At 32.8% G+C, this 21,952-nt stretch overlaps 1 protein-coding gene across 2 annotated transcripts; it reads left to right on the top strand.

The window, feature by feature from the left end:
* The first annotated feature begins 1,602 nt into the window (after nucleotides 1-1,602).
* On the top strand, nucleotides 1,603-19,401 carry LOC114288617 (quillaic acid 3-O-glycosyltransferase CSL1). Of its 2 annotated transcripts, none has more exons than XM_028232134.2 (9): nucleotides 1,603-2,079; nucleotides 3,095-3,409; nucleotides 16,241-16,336; nucleotides 16,735-16,845; nucleotides 16,916-17,128; nucleotides 17,255-17,354; nucleotides 17,450-17,571; nucleotides 17,867-18,214; nucleotides 18,773-19,401. In XM_028232134.2, the coding sequence occupies exons 1-9, from the start codon at nucleotides 1,780-1,782 to the stop codon at nucleotides 19,235-19,237; spliced, it is 2,070 nt and encodes a 689-aa protein (XP_028087935.2). In that variant the 5' UTR covers nucleotides 1,603-1,779; the 3' UTR covers nucleotides 19,238-19,401. The 2 variants fall into 2 exon arrangements, with proteins under 2 accessions (XP_028087935.2, XP_082736448.1); XM_082880322.1 differs by having other exon boundaries at nucleotides 17,867-18,277.
* The last annotated feature ends 2,551 nt before the right edge of the window (nucleotides 19,402-21,952 follow it).

Genomic DNA, 21,952 nt, shown 5'->3' with positions numbered 1-21,952 from the left:
CAAAAAAGTGCACTTATTTGCACTTATTTCATCTTTTTATCTTTTTTGGGTCACATCAATCAACATCTCCTCTCTACTTTTTCTACACATAATACAAAAAAATTCAAAAAGTGCACTTATTTAGTCTTTCCAAACTAGGCCTAAATATCAGTACCCAAATATACTTACCATATGATTTGCACCATATAAAAGTTAATCTCAATCATGTATTATCTATATAAATACATATTCTGAAAAATGTTTGAAATTTCTAAAATGTTCTCTCAATTTAATTTACAATGATGTAACATATAGCCTCCGTTTGGGAAGTGGATTGTCTTTTTAGCTATTTTAACCTGGGGCTAAAAAACCTAGTTTGGGAAGGACTTTTTAGCTTTTTTTACTTTTTTAACTTTTTTTGTGAGAGAGAAGTATAATGATTATGGGTTGGATTTGATATTTTGTTTTTTGTAGCTAAAATAACCTATTTTGTTTTTTGTGGCTATTTTAGCCCCTAACCCTCCAAAACCAACTTCCCAAACTATGCCATAATAGGTGTTAATTTTTAGATCTCTAGAATTTCACAAAATACATGAATAAATAAGATTTTATAAAATTTATTATTAACTCCTTTTCTTAACCTTATTAATAAAAATATATATCCAAAAAAAAATGCTTTGAAATTTATTATATAATTTAAATTTAACTCATTATAATCTATGTTTAAAATAAATATAAACCATATCACAAATTTTATGCCGTACTTGTGTAATATGTTAAAATCTCATTCATTCACCTCTTTTAAATGTCGTGGTATCGTGTTGGGTAAGGGTTATTGTACCTTTGAAACAATAGTAACTGTTGTGTCTCTATTTGAGACTTATTATGGATTTATTTTTATGATTTAAACTGTTCATTTTATGGGGTTTATCGAGTATTTAATACATATAAAAAATTATATTGATCGGATATTAGTAATTATGTGATCGGTTTTCATATTTTTTATACTATTTTAAAAGAAAAATAAATTGTTTTTTTTATATAACAAATGTAATCAGATCACATGATTATTGATGTCTAATTAATATATTTTTTAACATGCTTAACATACTCAATAAATTATACAAAATAAACTATTCAAATTATAAAACAAAAGTGACAATAAATTTCATATTAAAGCGCAACAGTACTGCTGTGTCTAAAGGCACACAACCACCCCTACCCCGTTTTGTTTAGTTTGTATGGGGTATTTTTTATGAGCAATGGTAGAGGGCCCAAATTCTGTAGCTCAAATGTGGCTCAAATGGCCAAAACGACGTCGTTTTGAGTATAAAACAACATCAAAATGGCCAAAACGACGTCGTTTTGGCCATTTGAGCCACATTTGAGCCGCAGAATTAGGGCCCCAAACATTTTTCATTTTTTATTCTTTCCAAATTACAGTCTGTGAAACTAAGGTGGCCAAAATACAAAGGGCACTAAAACAATAGTGGTTTTGAGAAGAATTTGTGCAAGGATTGCTAGGAATAATTTAAATAAATATATTTTTTAATTTTTTATAAAAATATATAAAAAAATAAAAAATAAATATGGTCTGAATAAAAACACTTTATACCAACACTTATACCGATCATCAATCATGTCATATACCAACACTTATACCGATCATCAATCATGTCAAATAACCTTAATTATAAGAGTACATAAAAGGCAAACACTAACAGACCGTTGCGACCACAGTGAGAGACTGAGAGAAAACAGAGCAGCTAGAGAGCGAAAACACAGAGAGAGAGAGAGAGAATGAAGAGAGAGAGAGATCCATCAAAGGTTCTCCATAGCTATACAACTCCACAACCTTCCACCAACATAAACAGAATACACACGGTATTCCACAGCGTCGCCGTCTTAGGCTTATTCAACTACCGCCTCACGCGCCTCTTCTCCGGCGACGCGCAGCCGCTACTTCCATGGATTCTAATGACATTCGCGGAGCTTCTCCTGGCCATCACATGGCTCGTCCAACAAGCCTTCCGGTTGCGCCCCCTCATCAGAGAAGTTCATCCCGAGAACATCACCATCCCCGATTCAGACCTTCCTATGGTATATATATATATATATATATACATATATTATTCTCAACTCAATCATCCTAAATCGATCTCTTATGCAATACAATAGAATATTTGAGGGGAAGAAAAAAAAAACTAAGTGCATCTTCAATTGGGATTCAATTCATTGATTAAACTTGTATGGATGAACTCATGTGTTTTTTTTTTCTTTCAAATTTCTAACTTTTTTTTTGCACTTGAATTTGATGAAATTGTTAAAAGTTGATGGTTAATAAAAGAACTTTTTGAGATGATGGTGTAATTTTTAGAAGGATTTGATAAAAAGTTAAACTCTTTATTTGTATTTTATTTCATAGTTTTTAAATAAAAAGTTAAAAAATTACTTTATTTTCTTTAAATCAAGCTTTTATCTGAACTATTAAAATAAATTTCATGTAGGAAAATGAAAGGTTTAAGATGATTTAAGAGCATCTTCAGGTCCAATTTGGCAAGATAATTAGGATTAATTAGCCTATTAAAAAATAAAATAAGTTAAAAACTTAATAAGATAAAATATATATTTAAATTATAATTTTTTTTTTTACAAAATTATAAAAAAAATTAAAAGTTCAAAGGAAACTTTTTTAATCAATCTAAAATAATCAGAAAAAAAAAATTCAAAAGTCTTTCATAGTATTTTCTTTCAAGGCATCAAATCTTTTATTAAATTTGAATTTAATAAAAATTTTAAAAAATAAAACATTGAAAATGATTTTTTTTCATCAAATTTAATAAAAATAAAAATATAAATAAAAAAATTTGAGATAAGAAGAATTTTTTTAAAAAGATTTTGAAAAAAAATTGATGAAATAATTGGAGTAATTTACATTAAATCAAAATTTTCCTCAAATTTGAAATCAAAATCAAAATTGGAGATGGTCTAACAAACTAACTTGAACACATGAAGAAGTATCTAAAGTCACTTGACCAATCTACCAAGCTTTGAAAAAATAAGAATCACCATGATGAATGAGCTAGCTAACACATGGAACACAAATTACTTGAAGGTGGATGTGTACATAGTGACTGTCGATCCGTCAAAGGAGCCGATAGAGGATGTGATGAACACAGTGATATCGGCGTTGGCGCTGGATTATCCGGTGAAGAAGCTGGCCGTGTACTTGTCGGACGACGGAGGGGTTCCGTTGACGCTGTTTGCGGTTCGAGAAGCTTGTGCGTTTGCCAAGCATTGGGTACCGTTTTGTAGGAAGTACAGGCTTAAGAACATTTGTCCTAAAGCTTTCTTCTCCAGAATGGCTGATGATGAACGTCTTCTTCGATCAAATTCTTCCGAGTTCAAGACCGATGAACAACAAATGAAGGTACCCTTTTTCACTAATCTCTCTGTCATTTAATTATTTAGATAGAACATACGTTCTTTTTTTTCTTACTTTATTTTATTTCCTTTTTCTGTCCTTTCCTGGGCTTTATTTATTTACCAATATAGTTTCTTTTGTTTTTCTATTAGGATTTGTTACCTTTTATATAAGTAGATGTTTGTGAAATGAGATTATTAATCATAAGGGTGAGAATGTAATTTTTAAAACGTCAAGAGTGGAATATAATTGGGCCACACCTCAGGAGTGTTGGTGTAATTTAGCCTTGTATTTATTTATTTTTTAATGTCGGATTTGGGATCATTAATTTTGATAATGATTTGAAATGAAGAAGAAAAATGTGTGGGAAAAGTCGGTGAGATGTAATTATGTATTTTTTTCACATTTTATCAATTTTATTTTTTTTTAAATTCTTACTCAAATTTATGATTCAAATATAATATGAGTTTATTAAAAATTATGAATTTTGCTATTTTGCATTGACAGCCTTTTTATCGAATTACATTTGTATATAATTTTATATTTCAAATTACACTGATCATTTTTTTAAATACAAGCATAATTCGATAAAAGAACTTATCAATTTAATTTTTTATAAATATATTTTGCTCGATATACTCTAAAAAATAAACGATTCAAATTATCGAAATGAGTCACATCAACCGCATAGTACACAATAGCCACTCCAATTTTCAATTGTTTAGGAACATGCTATTTTAGTAATTTTTGATTTTTTTTTGGCTAAAATATGAAGTAAAAAAACTTATATATTTGGGATATTTTTTAATTTTTTAATAAAAAAATGTGTAAAATAAAGAGAAAATAGAATTTTTGACTTTTAAATTAAAATTGAATGTTGCCAAAATGAGGCCTTATTTCAAAATATTTTTACTGATTTCACTTTTTCTGAAAATTTTTACTATTTAGCACACACTTTTTAAACAATAAAAAAATAGGAATAATTATTTTTAAAAAATCTGTATTTGACCCTGAATTTTTTATTTATTAATTTAAATCTTAAAATTTTTATTCGTTTTTAATTTAAATCATTTGCCTATTTTCATTAAATAAATTTGACCAAAAAAAATAATATTTTAATTATTAAACTCAATGAAATATTAGTCACTAAAATATTATTCTTTTATTGATTTTACTTAATAAAAATAGATAAATGATTTAGATTGAAATTTTTTTTAAAAAAATTCAGGGTTTTAAATAATAATTAATAAGTGTTTTTGAAATTAGCATAAAATGCCTTTTAATTTTTAGGGCAAATAACATATACCTCTCTTGAGGTTTGGCTAAATTACAGATACCCCCTGAGGTTTCAGAAATTACATCCCGCCCGTTAAGGTTTGTATTTTCATAACAATTTACTCCCTGAGATTTAAATTTCATAACAAATTACCCCCTAATTTTTTATGCAAATATAGCATTTAGAGAAGAATTTGTAATTTCTCAAACCTCAAGAGGTATTTGTAATTTAACCAAACTTCAAGGGTATATGTAATTTGCCCTAATTTTTACCTCTTTTTGTCTTTTTATTTGTTATTTTAATTTTATGCACCATGGGCTTGTTAGTGAAACCTTTTATATAAATCTTAATATTAAACAATGTGCACCGCACTCGTTGCCGTTTATCACTAAAAAATGCTAAAAAATTTAGTACACAATTCACATATTTTCATATCTTATACATTTTTATACAATGTTTTTTTATATCTATATAAGAAGACAGTAGGGTTTTTGAAGTTGTCCACACATTTGTCTTAATAGGATAATTGAACGGCTGAGATGACTTTTAATAACAACATCCAACGCTCAAAAATGTTTGAATCAATCCAAGAATTTCAGATTTCCGCCCATAAACATTTTCTCTAACACGCTTTATTTTGCCCAAGGTCTCTCTTTCTCAAAACCATCTCTCTCTCTCTCATCTTTTATCATTCCACTACTCTCTATCTCTCTCTCTCTCTCTTCCTCCTTTACCTCTTATCATTCTGTCATTTTCTTCTCCTTTCAACCCGCCGCTCACCACCTCTTCTCTCGGCACCGTCGCTCTCAGCCAGGAGCACGCCGTCGACAAAACACTTTCTCTCTCTTCGTGTCCTCTCCTTCTCCCTTTCCCTCCTCTGCTGCTGCCGGATGCAACATCGCTACCACCTACAGCAACTCTCCATTGTCACATCGCTTCCACACTGCGATCTCCACCGATAGCAACTCTTCATCTCTTCTCTCTCTCAATTCTCAAATCTTCTCTCCGATCTTAACCCGTAGCGGTGCCTCCGTCCTCCACTGTCGATAGTTTGATGAGTTTCTGGGGAATGGGTTGATGGTTTTGAAATGGGTTTCATTTGTAAATGTGTTTTGATTTCTGAAAGGTTTCATTGTGTTTAGATTTGTGTTTCTAAAATTTGAGTTTGGGTTTGTGATTTTTGATGTGTTTTAATCAATTTTCATTAACTGGGATATGACTCTCATTCGAAGCTCAAACTTGAGCAATAATGGAGTTCAAATAGGAAGAGAGAGACATAGAGGAAAACTAGAGACACACTCTCTGCTCAAAAAAGAACAAAAGCAAAAACAAGTAGAAGAATGAGAAGTAGGCAAAGGGAGGAGGAGGCAACCCACGCGGGTTTGCTTTCCTTTCCCAAGGATTTTCATATATTTTTGTCAAAAATAGTGTTGGTTTTATATTAAATTGATAATTTATTTTTATATAGGGTTGTTATTGGGTGGAATTAATCTATTTAAATAATTGTTTATTACACGTTGTCTGGAAATGTTTATTAAAAAAATATATATCAAGCAGCTTTGGTTATTCAGATACTTAACATATATTTATTGAGAAATCTAAACCAAACTAAATCAAATCTTAAGTCTCATCAAAAGGGGTCGGTTTTATTGAGAAACCTAACATCATTAAAAATAAAAAATAAAAAAAGGTTCTATTAAAAAATGGTTGTGTGAATTTTTTTTATTTTTTATTTTTGATAAATTTGAATTCAAAATTTAAATTAAGTTCTGTTAAAAAAAAGTAGTAAGAAAAAAAGTGGTGAGCGTTTCACTACGGAATTTGAAAAATTGGCAAGTGAGAAAGAGAAGAGAGATAATGGGGGTGGTGTGATTAAGTTGTTTGGTATTTGATATACATTATAACTGTATTCTAATCCCAACATTATTTACACATGTGCCTTTAAGTACGGACATATGGGAGTATATTAATATTAAAGAACTATCATTGAGTGGTGGCTTGTCTTGTCTTTTTTTTTTGTTTTTTTTTTTCTTCTTCTTTTTTCTTTTTTTTTTTAATTTTTTTTTTTAAATATCTGATTGTTTTTCCTCAATTGGTTTTACTAACGTAACTGTTATGTAGGCAAAATTAATAATGGAATAAACTACTATAATACAAGTCATATTAATTTACGAGTGTGGTGTAGTTTACCGTAGTGCTATATACATACAATTTTTTTTTTTTCACAATTCCTTTAATTAGGTGGCAAAACAAAATGCATATAAGAAAAATTTTGAAAAAATATTTGAATACAAGTCAACTTTTCAATTTTTTTTTTTTCAAATTTTGCATGTCACGTCATTTAGGGAGATTTGGGAGGAAAAAATTGTGTGGATGAATAATTTTTCTCTTAAAAAAGTCAAAAAATTACTGGAAAAGTTAAATTCCTAAACAACTCCTAACCTGTTGAAACAATCTTCTGTGTAAAATAAATAATTTGAAACTGTATCAAACAAATAAAATAAATTACTTACATAAATTTATTTACCGAACCGAATAAATAATTAAAAGATCAAGTTGATTCTGCAACACTCTGTCCTTAAGACAAATTCGTTCCGTCACGGTGCTTACAGGCAAATGGCGTCTATCTTCCAGAATATAATGATCTTCACAAATTGTAGTAGCACTCCAAACAATTTATACGACGAACAAAACCTGTGTTGTATACTCTCAAGATATTTCCTAAAATATAATATGAAGAAATATGCAAAGAAAGAGCAAAATGGACTGCAAAAATGAATTTTTCAGATTGTTTTCGGATGTATTGACTGCTAGAAATGGGTCTCTATTTATAGGCAACTTGGTGACCATTCAATCTACCCGAACAGGTAGAAAAAGAAGTGAACAGGTGCAGAATTCAAACTGGACAGACCTGCTACCATATTTGAATCTGTTCGGCAGTTTAGAACCTGTCCAAACTGTTAGCAGTTTTATAACTGTTACATAACAATTTGAATTGGCTGGATTTGGACCGAAAAAGGCACTGTTATGGACAGTAAAATTGATTTCAAATTTGGTGCAAATTTTGAATTAATTCCCCGCAAGAATTTTTGAAAAAATTCAAATGAATTTTGTCCAAAAAATTAACATTAGAACTGACCTGACCCACACCCGCGCTCGGCGCTGCTCCGCCAACCGCCTGCGTGCGCATGCGTGTGGTGGTTTGAGTCGAGGTTCAATTTGTCCATAACTCCTCCATTTTACAAACTTGGGGTACCCCTTGGGGCCCAACTCAAGTGTTGTCACCTAGAACTTATATACACACATAAGTTCTCTTAACTTTTCACTGTGGGACAAACCTTACAAGAAAACCCACAATTTACTTCTTTAAATGTCCATTCCACGAACCCGAAAACGATGTTAAGTTCTCATTCACTCATAAATGGTTTTGATGAACCGTCTTCACCGTGTGACTTGCCATGCGGCAAGGAACATGTCACCTCTTCGGACCCACCCCAAAAGACAATTGGGACCTACTCAAAATTGTATTCAAAGTTGGCACAAAATAAGCCTATAAAAATCAAATTTTCCAACAATCTCTCATATGAATGGAATTTGACAGAGAGAAAATACAACATGATTTAATTACAGAGAGTACAAAAATTAAAAATATTTTGCAAAGGATAGATATCTTTTGGCTTTGAACCTTTCCTTGTAAGACACTATTGGATTTACTAACTAACCAGTGAACATGATGTCTTGAACTGTTTAGCCGTTTGTGTAAATCAAGACAATAGAACTCACACAGTACATACCCAGACACAGTTTAATTCTCACTATTGTGTTCGTTTTGGCCCTGAACAACCTGTTCTTTCATGAGTGCTCTAGAGAATTATAGCCCTTCACAAATCTCATAGAACCGGCCCAGTTCACACTCACATAGGTGATTCTTATGAAGAGTATCCTGCCATACTTCATTACGTTTACCTAGATATAAGAATCATTAAAATTTTACTTAACCTAAAACGCTGCAAACATCACTATTTCATCATAGAAATGAATAGGAGTTTGACTTCCCAGTGATCCTTATGAGTCATACACAATTCGGTTGTTTCTTTGAACCTAGATCTTAGGATCTCCAGTCAACTAAGTTGGGTAGCCATTGTGATAACTCTTATTTAATAGGCTCAAGTCTCATTCCCCTTGATGAATTTTCAACTAACTCTCTTTCTAACCCTTTGGTTAGTAGATTCGCTATGTTGTCTTTAGATTTCACATATTCAATGGAAATAGTTCCATTAGAGAGTAGTTGTCTCACAGTGTTATGTCAACAACGAATGTGTCGTGACTTACCGTTATACATATGACTCTGTACTCTACCAATTACTGATTGACTATCACAATGTATGCATATAGCAGGCACCGATTTTGGCCACATTGGAATATCTTCAAGAAAGTGGCAAAGTCATTCTGCCAGCTTTATCTAAAGCTATGAATTCTGATTCCATAGTAGACCTAACAATGCATGTCTGTTTGGAAGATTTCCATGATACAGCCGCACCACCAAGTGTAAAGATATACCCACTAGTGGATTTTGAGTCTCTAGTATCCGATATCCAATTTATGTCACAGTATCCTTCAAGTACTGCTGGATATCTAGTATAATTTAGGCCTATGTTACAAGTAAATCTGAGGTATCTTAGAACCCTTATAATTGCTTTCTAGTGTTCTACTCCTGGGTTACTCGTATATCTACTTAATTTATTTACTACATAGGCTATATCTGGACGAGTGTAGTTCATCAAATATATTAAGCTTCCAATAATTTGGGCATATTCTAATTGAGAAATACTTTTCTGTACATTCTTAGAAAGAAACAAATTAACATCCACAGGTGTTCTAGCAAGATGATCATCATCTTTGCTAAATTTGTCAAGTATTTTCTCAATGTAATGTGATTGTGACAAAGCATAACCTTCTGATGTTTTGGTAATTTTCATACCAAGAATTACATCAGCAATCCCCGTGTCTTTCATGTCAAAATGTTTATTCAACATTTTCTTGGTAGTTTTAATCATGTTATTATTACTACCTATTATGAGCATATTATCCACATAAAGACATACTATAACATAGCCGTTGTTTGTGTTTTTAACATAAACACATTTGTCACGTCACATTCATTAATTTTGAATCCATTTGACATTATTGGTTTGTCAAATTTCTCATTTCATTACTTTGACGCTTGTTTTAAACCATATAATGATTTAACCAATTTACACACTTTCTTTCTATTTCCTGGAATAGAAAATCTTTATGGTTGTTCCATGTAAATTTCTTCATCTAACTCACCATTTAAGAAAGTGGTTTTCACATCCATTTGATGAATTTCTAGATTATACAAAGATGCAATAGCAATTAGTATTCTAATGGATGTTATTCTGGTAACTAGTGAGTATGTGTCAAAGTAATCAACACATTCTTTTTGTCTAAAACCTTTGACCACAAGTCTTGCCTTGTATTTGTCAATTAATCCATCCGCTTTCATTTTTCTTTTGAAAATCCACTTGTACCCAAGAGGTTTACAACCTGGTGGCAAATCCACCAATTCCTAAGTGTGATTTTGCAGGATGGATTCAACTTCGCTATTTACAGCTTCTTCCCATAAAGGACCCTCAAGACTGGACATAGCTCTCATTTTCTAACAAAAATGTTAAGAAATCTGGACCAAAAGATTTTGAGGGTCTAGCACGTTTACTATGCCTAGGTTCCTCTTCTTCATTTTGATCTATCTCTTGCTCTTGTTCTTGATCATGTTCTTGATCTTGACTAGTAATAGCATCAAGAGATCTTTTGTTAATACTAGTCACTTGTCCAGTTTTATTTAGAAACACATGTTCAAAGAAAGACCCATTCCAAGATTCAACAATAGTATACACATGCATTTCGGAATATTCTGACTTATGAATCCAAAACCGATATGCACTATTATTCTTGGCATAACCAATGAAAATGCAATCAACGGTTTTAGGATCTATCTTAGTCTTTTTAGGATTAGGAATAACCACTTTAGCCAAACACCCCCACACTTTTAAGTATTTGTAAGATGGTACTCTCCCATGCCACAATTTATAAGGTGTTTGATTCATTTTCTTTCGGGGTACTTTATTAAGTATATAATTAGCAGAAAGTATTACTTCCTCCCACAAGTTCTGAAGTAATCCAGAACTTATTAACATGGCATGCATCATTTCTTTTAAAGTTTTATTTTTCCTTTTAGCAATTCCATTTTGCTAAGGTGAGTAAGGAGCGGTGGTTTGATGAATTTTTCCATGTTCTTTACAAAATTCACCGAAAAGTGATTCATATTCACTACTTCTATCATTTCTAAGTTTCTTAATTTTCTTACTAAGTTGATTTTCGAATTCATTCTTATATTGAATGAAAGTTTTCAAAACTTCATCCTTGGTTCGAATTAAATAAACATAACTATATCTAGTATAGCAATCTATAAAAGTGATAAAATACTTTTTCCCACCTCTATTTTGAATTGATTTAAAGTCACAAATGTCACTATGAAATAATTCAAGTGGTTCCGTACTTCTTTCAATTGAATGGAAAGGAGTTTTGGTTAATTTTGCCTCAACGCAAATTTCACATTTATGATTTAAATCAATGTCAAATTTAGGTAAACATTCCATATTAATTAATCTACGTAAAGATCTATAATTAACATGTCCTAATCTACCATGTCATAAATTTGAAAACTCAAGCAAGTAAGAAGAAGATGCATTTTTATTAATAACAGATGGTAAAACAGTCATTACATTCATTTTGAAAAGGCCATCAAACATGTAACCTTTTCCTACATACATCCCGTACCTTTTCTTACATACACCCCGTTTTTGCTAAGTACAAACTTGTTACTTTCAAAAACTAGCCTAAACACATTTTTACTCAACAAAGATTCGGAAACAAGGTTCTTGCTAATGTCCAGTAAATGCAGCACATTGTTGAGAGTGAGTTCCTTTCCAGATGTCATCTTTAAAATAATCTTTCCTTGTCCTTCAACTTTAAAAGTCAAGGAGTTGCCCATAAAAAGTTATTCACCATTGTTCACTACAGAATAAGATGTGAATATCTTTTTGTCGACACAAATATGGCGAGTACCACCAGTGTCTACCTATCATTCTTTAGGATTTCCGACAAAGTTTGCCTCGAAAACAATTGCAGAAAGATTTATGACATCTACACTATTGGAAATTTTATCCACTTTGGTCATATTGACTTGAGCAGGTTTCTTGCTTGATCTTTCTTTGCCTTTGCGTTTGCTACAACAATCTTTGGCCCGATGTCCCTTTTTGTCACAGATGTAACAGTTACCATTAAACTTGTACTTCTTATTTTTTCCCTTTTAAGAGCCTTGTGCGGAACTTTCTCCAGAAAACTTTCGTTTCTTTGCTTTTGGAGCATGTTCCACACATTTGCCTTAGACTCCATTGGATGAGTACCAGCCCGCTTCTCTGATTTGCGGTTGTCCTCCTCAATCCTCAAACGCACAATCAATTCTTCTAAAGACATTTCTTTACGCTTGTGTTTGAGGTAGTTCTTGAATTCCTTTCAGTCTTATGGTAATTTCTCAATTAAGGCTACAACTTGGAAGAATTCACTGATAGACATGTCTTCTGCATGAATGTCATGCAAAATGAGTTGGAGATCTTGAACTTGGATGATCACAGTCTTAGAATCAACCATCACAAAGTCCAGGAATTTGCCAACCACAAATTTCTTTGAGCTAGCATCTTCTGTTTTGCACTTTTTCTCCAAAGACTACCAAAGTTCCTTTGCTATCTTGATAGGACATTAGACGTTGTATAATGTGTTGTCACTCAAGATGTAGTTTCGGCAAAGGAAATTAGTATGTTTCCAGACATCGACTGCAACAACTACTTGCCGGTCAGTTTCATCCTCGTTCAGAATAGGAGCATTCTCACAGAGAAAACGAGTCAGGTTCAGAGTTGTAAGATAGAACAGCATTTTCTGTTGCCATCTTTTAAAATTAGTTCCTGAGAACTTCTCTAGCTTCTCACCGTGATTGACTGACACAGTCACAACAGGAGGAGGGGTAGGCGTAATTGTAGCCACCATACCAATACTTATTTGAGCATTAGTTTCAGTAGCCGTGAATTCTAAATTATAAAACAAAATTAGAATTAGAATTGTATACTACACAAAAAATTTAAACCAAAATCACAGAATTAAATTCTATAAAAATAAAAGAAACAAGAATTGTAACTTTTATTTCCAAATAATTTGAAAATAAAATAAAATTTTATTTAAACAAATTAATTCCACACGAAAAAGTATTTCTGTAACACTTTAAAAATTAAAATACTGAAAACAGAATTTTAATTAATGAACACTCATAAATTATTTATGAAAATTAAAATTAATTTCTGACAAACTTCACAAATAAATATTCTGAATTGTTAATGACACCAGTATATTACTACTAGTTGTTAAATAAAATAGACAGTATATTACTACTATCTGTCAAACAGTATATTATTATTATTTGTTTTTCCAACCAGAATATTATTTTGTAAAACCACATAAAATAATTTCTATTAGAAGAAGAAAGAGAAAAGGAAACAAACGAAAAATTCTGTATAAACAGAATTATTCGAATCTGTCTTAAGATTGTTGGAACAATTTTCTGTGTAAAATAAATAATTTGAAACTGTATCAAACAAATAAAATAAATTACTTACAGAAATTTATTTACCGAACCGAATAAATAATTAAAAGATTAAATCGAGTGTGTGACACTCTATCCTCAAGACAGATTCGCCCAGCTACGGTGCTTACGGACAAATGGCATCCATCTCCCAGGATACAATGATCTACACAAATTGTAATAGCACTCCAAACAATTTATACGGCGAACAAAACATGTGTTCTATACTCTCAAAGTATTCCCTAAAATATAATATGAAGAAATATGCAAAGAAAAAGCAAAATGGACTGCAAAAATGAATTTTTCAGATTGTTTTCGAATGTATTGACTGCTAGAAATGAGTCCCTATTTATAGGCAACTTGGTAACCATTCAATTTGCCCGAACAAGTAGAAAAAGAAGTGAACAAGTGCAGAATTCAAACTGGACAAATCTGCTACTAGATTTGAATCTGTTCAGCCGTTTAGAACCTGTCCAAATTGCTTACAGTTTTAACTGGACTGAAAAAGGCATTGTTATGGACAGTAAAATTGATTTCAAATTTGGTGCAAATTTTGAATTAATTTCCAGCAAGAATTTTTGAAAAAACTCAAATGAATTTTGTTCAAAAAATTAATATTAGAACTGACCTAACCCATATCTGCACCCAACACGACCGGCGGCGGCGCGTGCATGGTGGTTTGAGCCAAAGTTCAATTTGTCCATAACTCCTCCCTTTTACAAACTTGGGGTGCTGCTTGGGGCCCAACCCAAGTGTTGTCACCTAGAATTTATATATACACATAAGTTCTCTTAAGTTTCCATTGTAGGACAAGTCTTACAAGGAAACTCACAATTTACTTCTTTAAATGTCCATTCCACGAACCCGAAAACGACGTTAAGTTCCTATTCACTCATAAATGATTTTGATGAACCGTTTTCACCGTGTGAGGAACATGTCACCTCTCGGACTCACCTCAAAAGACGTTTGGGACCTACTCAAAATTGGGCTCAAAATTGACCCAAAATAAGCCTATAAAAACCAAAATTTCCAACATAACCTACTTTTTGTATGGGATGATCTACTTGAGAACACATATGAACGTTTCGTATCATAGAGATGGTCCCAAAGTGGGCTATGGGCTATACATAAATTTGTAGATTAGAAAATACCCAAAAAAAAAAAAAAAAACAGTCCATATCATCTTTACAGAAAATAATTGTATCATTTGAAAATTGTAGATTAGTAACTAAAGTTGATCCTTCACCAACCTGAAAACCTTCAATTAGACCCATCTCTCTTGCTTTGTGAAACAAGGCATTCAATTCTTCAACTGTCCCATTAAAAAAGAAAATAACAGGGGACCAACCTACTTACATATGTCTTTTGTTGTTCAAATTGTGAAATTAATTAAATAGATTTACGAAGAAATCAAAATTATATACCAAAAACATATACTGATAATTACAACTAAATTTCAACAGAAATACACAAAACAATAAAATGATAAAGAAACCAAACCGAAGCCTGCACGGTAGTAGTTTCCTTAAAACAGATTTCGCCGTCTCACGGGTCGAGTGCTTGAGGAATCCTGACGTCTGTCTCTCAGGATACGACGGTCAAAAACCAGCTACGGCAGAAGCACTCTCTGTCTAGCTTAGCGAACAAAAACAGTGGCAGCACTCTCTCACAGTAGGAACTTTCTAGCAAACTGACTAAAGAATGGAAGAAACAATTTCTGTGTTGGAGACTTGACAGGAGGGTCTCAATTTATACATGTATAGGGGAGAGAGGAGAAGCGTCCAGCCTTTATGGCTGGTCACTAATGCACCATTAAGCTCGGCAATAAAGGTAGGAGTTACAAACCCCATTTATGCACTATCAAACTCTGCAATAAAGGCAGGAGTTACAAACTCCATTAATGCACTATTAAACTCTGCAATAAAGGTAGAAGTTACAAACCTCATTAACTCGAAGCTAACTTCATGGGGCAATTTCTCATTCAATTTTCAATGGTTTTGGCTATACTATTTTTGGTGTAAAGATCTCATTGCAAAGTATCTAGACCCACTTGGACCTAACACAATAGATGGTTGGGACCCACTTTAATATTTAATTAAAGTCACCAAAAAACTATTTTTTCCAACATCTTTTATCTATATAACACTCCAAATTATCTATATAAACTATGAGAAACTCTAAATGCACAAAAAATTTTCAAAGAATGGAACACAAATATAAGACAAAAGTTAAGCCTCACATGTGGACCCGATATTTGTGGGTCCTACACCTTTGTCTCACATCTGTGTCACATTCTGTAAAAATCTTACGTATTCTTAACATAGCTCATAAACTACTATTTGTAAAGAACCATAGGTGCATTTATGATATGGCTCTTGATTTCTGATAGGCTTGAAATTGGGGATGGACACAACATGTTTTCCAACTTTTGATTTTGTGAATTGTGGATCTAGTGAAAAGTTATGAAGGGGTTCTAAAATTGTGGATCTATTGTCGTTGGGTTTTTTCCCCTGTTTTTGATTGTCATAGCATTGTTGTTATTGTCAATAAGAGACTTTGTTAAGGCTCAAATCTTATTTCACCGCCAAAATATTGGTCTACGTCCTACATGAATCACATTTTCTTTGAAAACAGCATTACTTTAATATTGGTTGCACTCGACTTTTCCTCGGTCTTTCCATCCACCCAATGACAGTTAAAAAAAAAAAAAAAAAAAAAAAAAAAAAATTAGAGGTAATAGAAAATAACATCATGCTTATTGCTGTTGTTGTCATCATCACTACACGTCATTATCTTATTTACTAGAAACATCAAACATGACTCTTTAACTTTATCATTTGTGCAGTCGCTATATGAACAATTCAAGAAGAATGTGGAAAAAGCTCGTGAACAGGGGGAAATAAAAGATACTATTGTGCCAGATCGACCCCCTTACATCGAGGTATGTAGCTTGCTAGCAATTTACTTTATTTTGTGAATATAAAGAGAGCTAAACACTCAAATTAAGAATGAATTCTTAATTAGTATACCATCATGCCATTTTGCACATAAAAACAAATCAAATGACTAATTTATTTTGAGATATTTTTGGGTAACTAATATGAGGAAATGTAGACATAAAATGAATCTATTACAGGAAGTGTGATGCCAATTGCTTTTAATTATCAAACAAAGTATGTGAATACTTCTTCTCTATAAAAATAATAAAATAAAATAAATTGCATAATGCTATAAGGAGAGCTATGTGTCATGTAGGCATCTTCTTTCGATCTAATAGTGTGTGAAACTATGAAGTTAAAACTTGATTTATGATTTTGATTAATTGTTTATATGATGTAGATATTACATGACAACAATGACCAAGCGCAGTTACCTTTGCTTGTCTATGTATCTCGAGAAAGACGACCATCATACCCTCATCGATACAAGGGTGGAGCCCTCAATGCACTTGTATGTACCGAATATTCCTCTCTCTCTCTCTCTCTCTCTGTGAGTGACAAGTAGCAATCCTGTTTTGTAGCTTCGAGTATCCGGATTAATGAGCAATGCCCCCTACATGATGGTGTTAGATTGTGATATGTTCTGCAATGAAGCAACCTCGGCCCGTCAAGCAATGTGTTTTCATCTTGACCCAAAGATGTCTCAAACTTTTGCTTTTGTGCAATACCCTCAAACTTTTTACAATATAGGCAAGGATGATATCTACGACGCCCAAGGAAGAACAACATACAAGGTGAGGAACCAACTTTTGTTCCTTCATACCTATTTTTGTAAAAGCTTTTGTAGGACATTCATGTCTTGAACATACCCTCTTGATCACTAACAAAAAAAATTATCCCTATTTTTGTCCCAATTTCAGTCACAATGGCATGGCATGGATGGCCTAAGAGGTCCGTTGTTGTCTGGAACTGGCTATTACATGAAGAAAAAGGCACTATTTGGAACTCCCAATAAAAACTGTATGGCACTAATTTAATAGTTGTATGTTACTAATTTAATTATAAATACTAATGTTGTTCGAGTCTCAATTGCATTTGTTTATTTTTCTCTTCAGGCATGTCTAGTATTATTGGAGAAGAGACTGATGGACACTCAATCTCATACAATGCCAAGTTAGAGAAGGCTAGGGTTTTGGCCTCATGCACCTTTGAACAAAACACAAATTGGGGAAAAGAGGCGAGTATCTTCACTAATCATTTACTCTTTGTTTGTTTTGGCGAAAAATATTTTAAAAAAAAACATTTTTCACATTTTTAGCATTTGATACGATGGAAAACATTATCCATGATCAACGGATAACAAGCTTATTCAGACATAAAATGTTTTTCACTTTTAAAAGTGGAAGACTTTGTTTTCTGCCGAAATAAACAATGCGTTAATTATTTTTATGTTGCTAGCTCTCAAACAATGTTATAATTTGGAGAGACGATTCTAAATTCATAGTAATTTTGATTGCATATATACATTACAGATCGGTTTCTCTTACGCTTCATTGTTGGAGAGCTCGTTCACGGGGTATCTTTTGCACTGTAGAGGGTGGACTTCTGTCTACTACTATCCAAAAAGACCAGCATTCTTGGGTTGTGCCCCAACTGATTTGAAGGACCTCTCATCTCAGCTCCTGAAATGGGTTTCTGGATTGTTACAAGTCGGGCTTTCGAGATTCAACCCGGTCACATATGGGATGTCAAGGATGCCTATTTTACAGTGCATGTGCTACTGCTACTTCATGTATATCCCTCTTTACTGCCCCGCTCTGCTATTATATGGCACTGTTCCTCTGTTGTGCTTTTTCAACGGCATACCCTTGTTCCCCAAGGTAATTCCCACATCTTTTCCGTTTTCAACTTTCTTTCGTGAGTTTGGACCCTTGTTCCCCAAGGTAATTCCCACATCTTTTCCGTTTTCAACTTTCTTTCGTGAGTTTGGTAGTGGTGGTGGTGGTGTCAAAATATCTATTTTATTGACATTTCATCTTAGTTCAAATATCTATTTTACTACACAAAAAAAGCACATAAAATGTGTTGTGTGGTTGAGATACTATTTCAAGTGTGGCCCACATCACATTCAAATCGAACATCAATCAAACAATGTATTTTTTGTGTTTTAATTTTGTGCACTTAGTATTTCTGTCATTAGAATGGTTACGGTGTTGTGATTGCTCAATATTTTGCTTTAATAAGCTTTTATTAAATTGAGTACAACAACCAAACCCCCACCAATTTTTTTTCTTTTAAAAAAAATAACAAATATAAATACACTTTGTCAAATTTATTGCTTCTGTAATATGTTTATTTCTTAATAAAATATTACTTCTCTTTTTGTAGATCAATGGAAATAAAATACAATCTCACTTTATCAATTGTTGTCTTATCAGGTTACAAGCCCTTGGTTCTGGTTATTTGCAACCATTTTCACCTCCTCTATCTTTGAGCAATTATATGAGGTCCTCAGCACCGGTGGATCACTAAAGATATGTTGGAATGAATATAGAATATGGATGATACAGTCTGTCACAGCTCTACTGTTTGGATGCATTGACGCCGTAACCAATTTACTGGGATTAGGGAAAGGAGGTTTTAGGCTGTCGAATAAAGCAGTCGACAAAGAGAAGGTCAAGAGATACGAGAAGGGTAAATTTAACTTTGAAGGGGCTGGGAAGTTCGTGATCCCCTTGGCAATACTAATCATACTCAATGCTGTGTGTTTCATTGGCGGAGTCAAAAGAATGATTTCGGAATGGAAATTCGAAGAGATGTGTGGGCAGTTTTTACTTTCATCGTTTCTCTTATATGTTAGTTATTCACTTATTGAAGGGATAATAGCGATGAGGAAGCAATAGATAGAGGAGGCAATGAAAGCTTTGAGCTCTTTCAACATTAATTTGTGTTGGGACTAGTTTTTGAAACCCTATTTCTTTAGTGACCACATTTCAAAGTGGAAACTTAGGATATGTTTGTTTGGACGGATTAAATAATAGAGGGATTGGAATCCATTGAATTGTAATCCTAGATTCATAATCCTGGGACTATTTGGTTGGATAGGATATATATCCCATGTTTGTTTAGTTATGGGATTAAGGCCATGTTTGTTTGGATGGACTGGATTAGCATTCTCATGACTAATAGTTCTAGGATTACGAATCTATTAGATTATGTATCCTATCTTAACTAATAGTCAAGTTTAAAATAATTAGTCCGTACTTTAATTGTTTAACTAAACATTGGATTAATAATTTTAGGTCATGTTTGATTCACAATACTAATAGTGGGGTATTAATAATCCTATCAAATTAGTGTGGTATTAACTATCTCACCCCTACCCCATTACTAATAATCCTACAAATTTGTTGGATTAATTATCCATTGGATTAATAGTCCTAAACTAAAATGTCAAAACAAACATAGGATGATTGGGCCCACGGATTAATAATCCTAATCCCATGCTTTAATCCTTCCAATCAAACATGCCATTATTGGACTATTAGTCCAATCCCAAGCTTATGTCCATTCAAACAAATACGGCCTTAATGATTAGTGAAATAAAATTGTAATGTAAAATTTCTCTTTTGCTAGAAGGAAGATTGCTAATGTTTGTCCTTTGGGAATTTCTTGATTTTGTTGGTTAAACTTGAAGATTCCAATTACCAAGAGCCCTATATGGTCAAGAAAGTCTTTTTGGGAGATATGCTTAGGCTAAGTGAGACGGATGACGAGGAATTTTCTAAATTCCAGCAAATGGATGACGAGGAATTTTTTCATCCTATCAGTTTCAATTCAGGGAAGTGTTACTGTGTGTGAATGACATTTTGATGTTTTGAACTATGAAATAATAAACTATAAATGAACAAGGAGCCTCATTTCCTCTATTTAAATTTTGTCCTATTAAAGCACTGTACCCTTTGAGGCTGTTATGGTTTCGTTTGAAAAATGAGTTGTCTTTTTAATTTTTTTTTTTATTATTTTAGTTTGGAATTAAAAACATTATTTGGGTTGGAGTTTTTAGTTTTTTGACTTTTATAAGAAAAAAAATGAAATGATTATAATTTGGATATAATATTTTATTTTATTAATTTTTTAATTTATTTAATCTTTTTGTAACTATTTTAGCCTTCAATCTCATTTTAGTCCCATACCAAACAGCCTTCCAAAAAAGGAATAAAGAATACAAGAACACGGGGATTTTATTAGGGGTGTTTGGTGCGACTATTAAAACAAATTATAACTTATAGCTTAACGGATTATAAATTTAATTAAAAGTTGTTTACTTGTTTGGTATAACTGTTAGATTACAGATTTAAGTTGTTAGAAATCTCAAAAATTTTACCAAGTTTTTTATCAATGTCTCACTTGGCATGTAAGACATTTGGTAAAAAATTTGATAAAAATTTTGGGATCTCTAATATTACTCTTGCTAAATAATGTGTAGTAGTTTTTTTTACCAGTCTAATTTTTTTTTTGGGAGGGGGTGTCAGATCTTGACCTAGACAACGAGTTGATCTTTGGACTAATCTTCACAGGCATGAACTGATCGTCAGACTGATCTTCGCGGCCATTAGGAGTGTAAAAATGTCCCGCGACCTGGAGTGGGCCCGGCTCGATTAAGCCTGGTTAGGCTCGTGTCCAAGCCCAGCTCGGGACCTTGGGCTGGGCCTAGGCCATCATTTTGAAACTCGACCTAGCCCATAGGCCCTGCCCAGCAGCCCGCTTAAAGCCCGACCCAAGGTTTGGCCCGCTCGAGGCCAAATATCATTTTTGGTAGAAAAAAATAAAATTTTGGTGAAAAAAAAAAATGTTCAAGCCTGCCTAAGCCTCGCCCAAGCCTCGAGCCCGAGGCTTGGCCCACCTAAGGCCCGAATACCCCCTGGGCCTAGGCCTAATTTTCTAGCCTATGGCTCATCCTGGTCCAAATTTTAAAGAGAGCCTGTGATAACCCTACTCTGTGTTATGTTAATTAACCTTAATTATGATTGTGATTATGCGCTTATTATGATTTTGGGTGATAATTATTTTTTTGAATCTATATCTGTCGTAGGAAAATCTGTCTAATTTTTACTATAAGATTGAATTGACGGCCATGGAGGCGACAGAAACTGGAATTACCTATACCATGGTGATTAGCGTGATTTTTAGAGACTATGGTGAAATTTGATTTAAATATTGATTCAAATCAAAATAATTAGATTAATTTAATTATATTCATTTTAGTTAATTAACATTAAGCCTTGATTAGTGATTTAATTAGCCATTGTATAGATGTGTGTGTTAAAATGGGCTTAAGCTCATGTTACGAACTCAAGAAAATCAGCCAAAAAGTGTGTAGAGGGAGAGAGAGAGAGACGATTCAAGAGAGAGAGAGAGAGAGAGAGAGGCCACACAAATAGAGATTTGAGCTCAAAACTAGAAGATTTGAAGAGTTAGGCTCAAAGACACACCAAACCATCCAGTGTAAAGACGGTTTTCAATGCTAGTTATCTAGTTACAGAAGCGACCCCATAGGCATTCACTTTTGCGTCTCTTTAAGATTGCAGTCATGGTAAAATCTTGGTTTATTTAAT

Source organism: Camellia sinensis, chromosome 7, assembly GCF_055761805.1.
Source record: "Camellia sinensis isolate YWXY chromosome 7, ASM5576180v1, whole genome shotgun sequence".
Classification (NCBI taxonomy): domain Eukaryota; kingdom Viridiplantae; phylum Streptophyta; class Magnoliopsida; order Ericales; family Theaceae; genus Camellia; species Camellia sinensis.
This window is presented reverse-complemented; position numbering and strand designations above follow the sequence as displayed.

Coding starts and splice junctions, on each gene's coding strand:
- LOC114288617 (XM_082880322.1), top strand. CDS start 1,780: ATGAAGAGAGAGAGAGATCCATCAAAGGTTCTCCATAGCTATACAACT. Junction 2,080..3,094: donor CCGATTCAGACCTTCCTATG/GTATATATATAT, acceptor AATTACTTGAAG/GTGGATGTGTACATAGTGAC. Junction 18,278..18,772: donor TTGGACCCTTGTTCCCCAAG/GTAATTCCCACA, acceptor TTGTCTTATCAG/GTTACAAGCCCTTGGTTCTG.